We start from the raw sequence: 9,906 nt of genomic DNA, 5'->3' as shown, positions 1-9,906 counted from the left end.
CTTTATGTGTCTAATAGCACAGTGTGCAATTGCAAGTCGTAATTGAAAGTTATATTAATGCAGATGTATTCTTCTTTAAAACACATTGACACGTTGAATGTCGGTCATCGATAACCACGGCGCCGTTGAAAGCGTCAGTCAACAGTGCTGATCGCGGTGCTACCAAACTTAAAAATGCATCAAACTCATAAAAAATAATATTTGTAATTTTATAAATATGATTAATATTGAAATAATAATCTAAAGTAACAAATGTACTAAACATAATAACTTTACATAATTCAATTTCGTTATATGTATAATTTTATATCGAGATGTAAATTTAATCGTGGAAATTTTACTCCGGCGTCGTTAAAGAGATAAGCGAATTAGCTCGGCATTCAACGTGTTAATTGACGTTTTATGAAAGATCGCTGCTGTGATCGATCATTTCCCGTCCCAAATAGTTCCAGAAGAACAAGTACCAAAAAATTCAGAACAAACAGAAGAGATATTATTTTCTGATATTCGGTTATGATCACATCGAGTAAACTGCGATCACATAATCGATTATCAGTTAACTTTAGGAGGAATATAGATTTTGCACCGATGCAACATGCAACGATATAATGTACATACATACGCAGGTATCATGTCTATCATGTCTCTGACTAATTGTAAAATATATTACGATGAGAGTAATAATATACACAACTCTCTTCACTTTTTCGACACAAATTTTCGTGTTCATGTTCTGTCGTTAGAATTACCTTCTTTGTAACAACAAAGAAACTTATCTTTATTGTGTTATTGTTAATGCGTAACGGAAAACGCGGTAATAATTATACTTTATTAAAGGAAAGTAAAAAGAAATGTTATAATTATAATAAAATAAATCGAAAAGTTAAATAATACTATACATTGTATCTCTGTGTTCATTTTACAAACACCTTAAAGCAGGATAATTGCATTTCTGCATTTTATTATAATTTTTTTGTAAAACGTATACTATAAATGTATACTAGAACTAGTTGGATCGTGGAATTTTGAGCTTTGATGCTTCTATTTTATGCGGATGATTAAAACACAGAAAAAATCACCGCAAAATATGAAAATGACGTGTTTGTAAGCTAAAATATAAATTATATTATAGCAAATAATATAAAGCAAACATGTTCGGTAAGGAGTTTTTATTAGTGCGGAAATTTTACCGTGGCGAATCCTTCTAATGACGGAACAAACAAGCCGCCAATGATGAGTGTGCAATGTCGCATACTTCTTTGCATCACAAGCAGCAATAGCTTTTGCACTTTCAACGGAGCTATGTACCATTGCACGTCGTATCTAAAATATTGTTATCAGAGAATTATAACTAAAAGTTTCGATAACGTTAAAGATTTATTTTTCTTTAACCCTTTATTTATCGAATGATATAACCCATTCATTTTCCTTGCATATAACATCCTGATATACGTATAAGTAAAATAAATAGACCTATAGATAACAAAGGAACTTCTAGGATTGTAATCAATTAAAGATAAATGAATGCAATACTCACATTCTGTGAAAAACATCACTGCTATGATCGATCACTTTCTGTCCTAAGTAGTTATACAAAAACATGTACCAAAAATGGCCGAGGATATACATAAAACTAATGATCAGCTCGGAATATTCCTTGGATGCTATCAATCGAGAAAACTGTAGCACGTAAATAAAACTAATTTGTTTTCGAAAGAGAGAGAAATAGTGTAACAGTTGTATTTACGGATACGATACAGATATAAACAGATATCATGTCAGTAGATAATACTTCCGGTCAAAATATGTTAATTATTGTATGACATGATATGTACATTAATAATTACTCACGCGATAAAGATTAATGCTCAGAGATAGTACCATTAAGGGCAACAGTAATGAATAGGTCCAGTCATGAAATCTTTTCAACATTTTGATAAACCTTAAATAACAAATCTTTAATACGCATCATAGAGAAAATTAGACTTACGTAACTGACTATAAATAACATATATGTTAATGATTTATACGACTTCTCGTATAAAATCTCATAAGTTGTATAAAGGAGGAGGATTTATACGGCCGGTTTTTGGCCCTTTCTGAATTTCATTCCAAAATATCAGAAACGTTTTATTCTTGTAAGAACTATTAAAATCAGATGATTTAGCCTAAATAGACGTATTTTGACGTCTGTTTATTCTATAACTTTAATTAATCCCATTTTTACCGTCAACGTTTCTGTGTCACCTATACATATCTTTTCCTTACATTTGTGTGTGTGTGTGTTGTGTTACATTTGGGTGTGTAAAATAAAAATTAAATATTTCGTAATCTTTAGTATCAATATTCTTGTAGCACAATTTTTCTAAAATAAATTGTTTATTTATCTTTTGGTTACTGTAGATATTTATTTGATGGTAATACGTGTTATATAAAATGGTTAGAAACTATAGCTTAACGCGAAAAGATCGAAAAACTTTGCGCTCAGCGCCAGTACCTACGGCCAGAAAACGGCTTCGGTAGCATGCGGTAACATAGGTATAGGGACGACGTACAAGCGCGTGCAAAAGCACATACACGATACATACATATAAATGCCTTCAAGTTTCCTTCTACCTGAAACACAAACACACACTACACAAATGTAAGGAAATGATATGTAAGTGACATAGAAGCGCTGATTGTAAAATGGGATTAATTAGAGTTACAGGATAAACAAGCGTCAAAATACATCTGTTTAGGCTAAAATTACTTGATTTCAATAGTTCTTACAAAAATAAAACGTTTTCTGATATTTTAGAATAAAATTCAGAGGGAACCAAAAACCGGCATTGTGCACCCTCCTCATTTATTGAAAAATTAAAGGATTCGAAGACAAATCGTATTATAGAATAAAAAAATTGTAATCATAAACATAAAAATTACGAACTCGATTGCTCTTTTGTACATATTAAAGCCGTTGATTATCCCTTGATATAATATCGAATTTCTTTCGGTAGAAGATGCAATACCTTGTACCGTATTTTTGCGCAATGCTTGTTCTATACGACAGCTGAAATTGATAATATAACTGCAACATGTTTGCAAATGTCTGTAAAATCAATCGATTTATTTCTTAAAGCCCTGAACTTTGCTTTACCTGGCTATTTCAAATAAACCACACGCATGATGCGTGTATGACATATTAAGTGTCTCGGAGGCTATCACCGTGGTTATACTACACACGACAGCGAAACATGCTGCTAACAAAATTAGAAAAAAATATTTTTGCTGATCTATAAAACATTCTATTAGGACCGGAAGTTGTCGTGGACGCGATTCATTTTTACTGGATGTGATGTCCAGAAGAAAGTTCGATAGAAATAGTATCAGAATGAAGCAAAAAATGGATCCGTAGATGAACACTGTAATTGAACGATTAAAGTCCGAATCGGAGTAATCGAATCTATATACAGTACAAAAACTGATGCAAGATATTACTTACATATTGTAATCAATGTGATGAATCTTCCGATATCTGCGTATTCTTTTAATATTTCAATTTCTTGCACGTTGTTTAATTCATTCCAATCACAAAGCATTCGTTCCATAAGGTTTCGCATCTGTTTTTATAGGATAATGATTATTTAATTTTCAAAAATATTTCATATGATATTGATAACAGTCATATACTTTTCCTGAGAGTTTTTCTATGAGTAGTTGTGTTTGATATTGAACGTTCTTACCCGTTTTGCGTTTAAGCAGAGAACATTATATTTTAACATATAGCCCAACCATGGGATGCTGTAAGTGAGAACACGCAGAAAAACGTCTGTATTACATTCTCTTGTGATGAAAGTCGTTAGCTAAAAGTAATATTTACCACGCAAATTATTTCTATTCTTACATTAACGTTATCGATAATTCTTTCGGTTAAAATCGGTTAGAATTGTTTTAAAGAATTTATTCAAAATACATACAAATAAGAAATTTTGTTTAAATATTACCACATTTGTTATAATTTGTTGTTATAATTTAACGTTTGTAATAAAAACAGAATATTATCTTTTTAATGAGAGTGATTATGTATTAATGCCTCTAAGAAGTATAAAAAAAATTAATGAGAGATTAAAAAGAATAATTATCGTACCTGAAATATTACGGACGATGCAAGTATTATCGTCATTAATGTTATTGCGATGTATTTGAAAGTGGACTTTTGACACGGCCATAAGCCGACACATAGTAATAAAATTCGATTAATTGTATAATAAGTGTTCACGGGGCATTCTTGCCATCTCAGTGCTAGTGTCATAACGCGTTTGTGCTGAATTTCTTTTCACGAGTTACCTTGTAGGTTCGGTATGATTGTAGTTTATATAATTTGCTACTTTTATATATTCAAATAAACTATTGAACTATCGCAAAATTACGATAGAATACTTATAGCTTAAAATAATGATACAAATTGTACAGCTTTAGATACATTATTTGGCTAGTGTTCGTATCTATAACCCTCGAATAAACATTATTACTTGCGTGAACCGATTATCTGTATTCTCAGCCATGTGCATTTCTCTCAAGCGTTCGATCGACGCAAGCGCAATGGTAACTTCGCGCATTCATGTCTCTCTCGCGTCTCTTCATTTCTATTCGAGACGCGCGACGTTGCAGTACTTTTCTTGCCATGTGACATGTGTGTGCCAGCACATTAACATTATTCCACAAATTAGAAATCCATTGACTAGGAAGATCACTGTGCGGTTATAATCGTTGGAATTTCAATATGTGCGTCATACTTGGCAAGCATTGTGAAGATTATGTTACTAATGCTGTAAAGACTTATTTTGAATTATATCTGAACTCTAAGGGCCAGTTTCACTAACGTGGATTAACTGTAACCTTCGATTAAACTCACTCTTCATCTGTTTCTAAACGAGGCAGTTAGAAAGAGACGTAGAGTGAGTTTAATCGAAGGTTACAGTTAATCGACATTGGTGAAACTGGCCCTAAATCTCAATAAGCTAGCTGTCATAAATATTGATTTAATGTATTATTTAGTTGCACTGTGATATAATTAGGCTTAAAACTACCTATGCCATGAAAAATCTGCATTTATATAATATATTATTTCTATTAATTAAATAAATATTAAAAATGTTTGATAAATGTTTTATGATTTGTGTCGAGATTTTACCATGAAGAATCTTTCTAATAATGGAATGAACAAGCCACCAATCATAATTTTGAAATGTTAATAATTTTATTACATGCAACGGTGATGGCATTCTGCCAGTGGAGCCTTGTATGAATGTACTTTATATCTAATAATTTACGGTTATTAAACGGTCGAAATTGAAAATTTTAATGTAAGTTTTGATGCACATTTACTTTTCTTTAAAACACTTTGACACGTTGAATGCTGTGTCGGTCATTAATAACCGTCTCGGCATTGCGCCGTTGAAAGCTCAATTGTCAGTTAACAGTGACCGACGCTCATTGATGCTCCCAAACTTAAAAATGCGTCAAACTCATAAAAAATAATACTTGTAATTCTGTAAATGTAATTAATATTGAAATAATAATCTAAAGTAACAAATGTATTAAACTTGGTAATTTAGCATAATTCAATTACATTATATAATATTGTATCAAAATATGAATTTAATCATGAAAATTTCACTCCGGCGTTATCAGAGACATAAGCGAATTAGGACCGGCATTCAACGTGTTAATTATTCGCTTCATGAAGGATCGCTGCTATATAATCGATCATCTCCCATCTCAAATAATTCCAGAAGAACAGGTATCAAAATAACTGAGAACAAACAGAAGAGATGTTATTATTTTGTGATACCTATTTAGTTATCATTAGATCGAGTAAACTGCGATCTCACATAATGGATTATCAGTTTATTTTGGGAGAAATACAGATTTTGCACCGATGCAACATGCAACGATAGTGTACGCAGGTATCACGTCTACGACGTCTGATTAAGATATGTTATGATGAGAGTAATAATATACAAAATTTTCTTCATTTTCTCGACAAAAGCTTTCGTGTTCATGTTCTGTCGCTATAGAATCACCTTCTTTGTAATAATAGAGAAACTTATCTTTGTGATGCGTCATTGTAAATATAACGAAAAATGCGGCGATAATTGTATTATACTTTATTGAAGAGCAATCAAGAAATTAAAATAATACTACATTATATTTCCATGTTGATTTTACAATAATACAGACACTTTAAAACAGGCTAATTGCATCTGCATTATTATATTTTTATGTAAAACATATGGTATACATGTACTAAAACTATTTGCGTCGTGGAATTTTAAACTTTGATGCTTCTATTTTATGCGGATAATTAAAACAGAGAAAAAATCACTGCAAAGTATGAAATTGACGTGCTTGCAAGCTAAAATATAAATTAAGTTGTAGCAAATTTAAAGCAAAAATGTTTGATAAATGACCATTATGAGAAATTTTACCGTGGCAAATCCCTCAAATGACGGAATGAATAACCCATCAATGACGAGAGTGCAATGTCGCATGCTCCTTTGCATCATAAGCATCAATAACTTCTGCGCTCTCAACGGAGCTAGGTACCATTGCACGTTGTATCTAAAATATTGTTATTGAGAATTATAACTGCAAGTTTCGATAACTTTGGGGATTTATTTTTCTTCAGCCCTTTATTTGTCGCGTGATATAGAGCATTCGTACTCCTTGCATATAATATCTTCATGTAAATGTAAGTAAATAAAACAAATAGATCTATAGATAACAAAGCAAATCCCTTCCCTATTATCTTATCCATTTTAGAATTGTATTGATGTGATCAATTAAAGATAAATGAATAATACTCACATTCTGTGAAAAACATCACTGCTATGATCGATTACTTTCTGTCCCAAGTAGTTGCAGAAAAACATGTACCAAAAGTGGCCAAGGATGAAAAGAAAACTAACGATCATCTCATAATATTCTTTGGATATTATCAATCGAGAAAGCTGTAGCACATAAATAAAACTAATTTGCTTTTAAAGGGGAGAAATAGTATAACAATTGTATGTACGGATACAATATAGATATAATACAGATACTATGCCAATAACTACTATTTCCGATCAAAATATGTTAATTATTATATATGATATGTTATATATATATATAATATAATATATAATATATATATAATATATATATTAATAATTACTCACGCGATAAAGATTAATACTCAGCGATAGTACTCCTAGAGGCAATAAGACTGAATATGCCCATGTATAACTTCTCTTTAATATTTCGATAAACCTTAAATAATAATAAATCTCAAGTATACGCGTAGAGAAAATATATTTACATTAAATATTGTAAATAACTATAATATGGTCAGTTATACATGCTAAATGATTTATAAAATTTTTTTCGTATAAATCTAGTATTAAGGCCGATTTTAGAGGTAAAGAGGTCTGGTTACATGAAAACATTGCAGATGGCAATGATTTGTACAAGTTTGAGTGTGTTTACTGTATCCGTTCTCGTTATAATAGGTCATCTATGTAGAAATCTCTTTTTATTGTCTCATCTGTTAGGCTACTTCTTGTAAATATTGAACTGCCAAAAAATGAGAACTTGACATACCATACGTGAATGATGTTTGTATGGGCTCCTTTTCTCCCATCTCTACAAAGTGTGTTATACAATTTGCGATTTTCCTTTTTTTATCGTAAGTAAAATAAGTAACCAGACCTTCTTACCTCTAAAATCGACCTTAACATCTCGTAAGCTATATAAATTTTTGGATTCGAAGACCAATCGCACTATAGAATAAAGAAAACTTCTAATCATACACATGACAATTACGAACTCGATTGCTTTTTTGTACATATTAAAGCCGTTGATTATCCTTTGACATATCATCGAATTTCTTTCGGTAGAAGATGCAATACCTTCTACCGTATTTTTGAGCAATGCTTGTTCTATGCGACAGCTGAAATTGATAACGTAACTGCAACATGTTTGCAAACGTCGTTAAAATCAATCGGTTTATTTCTTAAAGCTCCGAGCTTTGTTTTACCTGGCTATTTCAAATAAACCGCACGCATGATGTGTGTATGACATATTAAGTGTTTCGGTAGCTGCCACTGTGGTTAGACCGCACAGGACAACAAGACATACTAGCAACAAAATTGGAAAAAAATACTTTTGCTGATCTATAAAACATTCTACTAGGATCGGAAGTTGTCGTGAACGTGATTCATTTCTACTGGATATGATGTCCAGAAGAAAGTTCGATAGAAATTGTGTCAGAATGCAGGAAAAAATAGATACATAGATGAATACTGTAATTGAACGATTAAAGTCTGAATCGACGTAATTGAATCTAGAGTACAAAAGAATGATTCAAGATATTGCTTACATATTGTAATCAATGTGATAAATCTTCCGATATCTGCGTATTCTTTTATTATTTCAATTTCTTGCGCGTCATTTAACTCATTCCAATCACAAAGAATTCGTTCCATAAGGGCTTGCATCTGTGGTCATAATATAATGGTTATTTGCTGTCTTTTCTCGAAATTGTCTCAAATAAGATTGATAATTATCATTTACTTTCCCTATAAGTTTCTCTACAAGTATCTGCATTTGATATTGAATGCTCTTACCCGTTTTATGTTTAAACAGAGAACATTATATTTTAATGTATAGGCTAGCCATGGGACACTATACGCGAGAACATGTAGAAGAATGTCTATATTATATTCTGTTGTGATGAAAGTCGTTAACTAAAAGTGATATTTTCCACTCAAATCATTTCTACTCTTACGCTAATGCGTTATTGATAATTCTTTCGGTTAGAATAGCTTCGAAGAAGGTATTCAAAATTGAATACAAATAAGAAATTTTTATTTAAATATTATAATTACATGTTATAATTTCTTATTATAATTTAAGGTTTGTAATAAAAATGAAATATTTTCCTTTTTATGAGGGTAAATATTCATTAATATTTTTTAATGCATATATTTCCTTTTATTAATTTTTACATTAAAAAGTATACAAATTAAATTAATGAGAGATTTAAGAAATAATTATCGTACCTGAAATATTACGCTCGATACAAGTATTATCGTCGTTAATGTTATTGCGATATATCTGGAGATAGACTTTTGATACGGCCATAAGCCGACACATAGTAATAAAATTCGATTATTTTTATAGTAAGCGTTCACAGGACAATCTTGCCATTTCAGTGCTAGTGTCATAACGCGTTTGTGTCGAATTTTTTTCCACGAGTTATCTCGTACGTTCGGTATGTTTGATTGCAGTTTATAATTTGTTACTTTTATGTACTCAAATAAACTATTGAACTCGCGCAAAATTACGATAGAATACTTATAGCTTAAAATAATCATACAAATTATAGCTTTGGATACACATATTTGGCTAGTGTTCTAGTGTTGGCTAGTATATAGTATCTATAACCCTCATCGGGTAAACATTATTACTTGCGTGAACCGATTATCTGTTTTCTCAGTATATGCATATTTCTCTCTCCGTTCGATCGACGCAAGCGCAATTGTAAAGTCGCGCTTTCATGTTTTTCGCGTCCTTTCATTTCTATTCGAGACGCGAGACGTTGCAGTACTCTTCTTGCGTTATGTGTGTGTCGGCACGTCATCATCATTCCAAACTCGAAATCTATTAACTAGTAGAAATATCACTGTGCGGTTGTAATCGTCGGAACGGCGATCTTTACGTCATGCTTTGCGAGCATTGTGAGAAGATTATGTTATTAATGCTATAAAGACTTATTTTGATTTACATCTGCACTGTAAATCTTAGTAAGCTGTCACAATTGCTGATTTAATGTATTAGTTGCACTGTAATATAATTGATAAGCTAATTCACTTGCGCGCC

General features: G+C 31.5%; 2 protein-coding genes across 3 annotated transcripts; both read right to left on the bottom strand.

The window, feature by feature from the left end:
* Positions 1-912: 912 nt before the first annotated feature.
* LOC112458888 (odorant receptor 22c-like) lies at positions 913-4,409 on the bottom strand. The gene is made up of 9 exons (XM_025022705.1): positions 4,130-4,409; positions 3,726-3,845; positions 3,485-3,602; positions 3,140-3,404; positions 2,930-3,052; positions 1,852-1,942; positions 1,538-1,680; positions 1,191-1,323; positions 913-1,109 (listed from the first exon to the last, which is right to left on the bottom strand). The coding sequence occupies exons 1-9, from the start codon at positions 4,292-4,294 to the stop codon at positions 1,059-1,061; spliced, it is 1,209 nt and encodes a 402-aa protein (XP_024878473.1). The 5' UTR covers positions 4,295-4,409; the 3' UTR covers positions 913-1,058.
* Positions 4,410-4,523: 114 nt separating this feature from the next.
* On the bottom strand, positions 4,524-9,875 carry LOC112458887. 2 transcript variants are annotated; one of them, XM_025022704.1, is made up of 9 exons: positions 9,087-9,875; positions 8,652-8,771; positions 8,405-8,522; positions 8,063-8,327; positions 7,853-7,975; positions 7,206-7,296; positions 6,853-6,995; positions 6,474-6,606; positions 4,524-4,811 (listed from the first exon to the last, which is right to left on the bottom strand). In XM_025022704.1, the coding sequence occupies exons 1-9, from the start codon at positions 9,399-9,401 to the stop codon at positions 4,806-4,808; spliced, it is 1,314 nt and encodes a 437-aa protein (XP_024878472.1). In that variant the 5' UTR covers positions 9,402-9,875; the 3' UTR covers positions 4,524-4,805. The 2 variants fall into 2 exon arrangements, with proteins under 2 accessions (XP_024878472.1, XP_024878471.1); XM_025022703.1 differs by lacking the exon at positions 4,524-4,811 and adding an exon at positions 6,223-6,400.
* Between the last annotated feature and the right edge of the window lie 31 nt (positions 9,876-9,906).

This window comes from Temnothorax curvispinosus, unplaced genomic scaffold, assembly GCF_003070985.1.
Source record: "Temnothorax curvispinosus isolate PA1 unplaced genomic scaffold, ASM307098v1 QBEX01009334.1, whole genome shotgun sequence".
In the NCBI taxonomy this organism is placed as follows: Eukaryota; Metazoa; Arthropoda; class Insecta; order Hymenoptera; family Formicidae; genus Temnothorax; species Temnothorax curvispinosus.
This window is presented reverse-complemented; position numbering and strand designations above follow the sequence as displayed.

What these genes read in the sequence shown, in the direction of transcription:
- LOC112458888 (XM_025022705.1), bottom strand. Translation starts at nt 4,294, where the DNA reads ATGACACTAGCACTGAGATGGCAAGAATGCCCCGTGAACACTTATTAT. An exon ending in CATCGTCCGTAATATTTCAG is followed by an intron (nt 3,846 to 4,129) that starts GTACGATAATTA and finishes TATTACTTTTAG; the next exon opens with CTAACGACTTTCATCACAAG. An exon ending in ATGTACAAAAGAGCAATCGA is followed by an intron (nt 1,943 to 2,929) that starts GTTCGTAATTTT and finishes TTGTTATTTAAG; the next exon opens with GTTTATCAAAATGTTGAAAA.
- LOC112458887 (XM_025022703.1), bottom strand. Translation starts at nt 9,401, where the DNA reads ATGATTATTTTAAGCTATAAGTATTCTATCGTAATTTTGCGCGAGTTC. An exon ending in TATCACATTGATTACAATAT is followed by an intron (nt 8,328 to 8,404) that starts GTAAGCAATATC and finishes GTTCAATTACAG; the next exon opens with TATTCATCTATGTATCTATT. An exon ending in CATTTGAGGGATTTGCCACG is followed by an intron (nt 6,401 to 6,473) that starts GTAAAATTTCTC and finishes TTTATATTTTAG; the next exon opens with CTTGCAAGCACGTCAATTTC.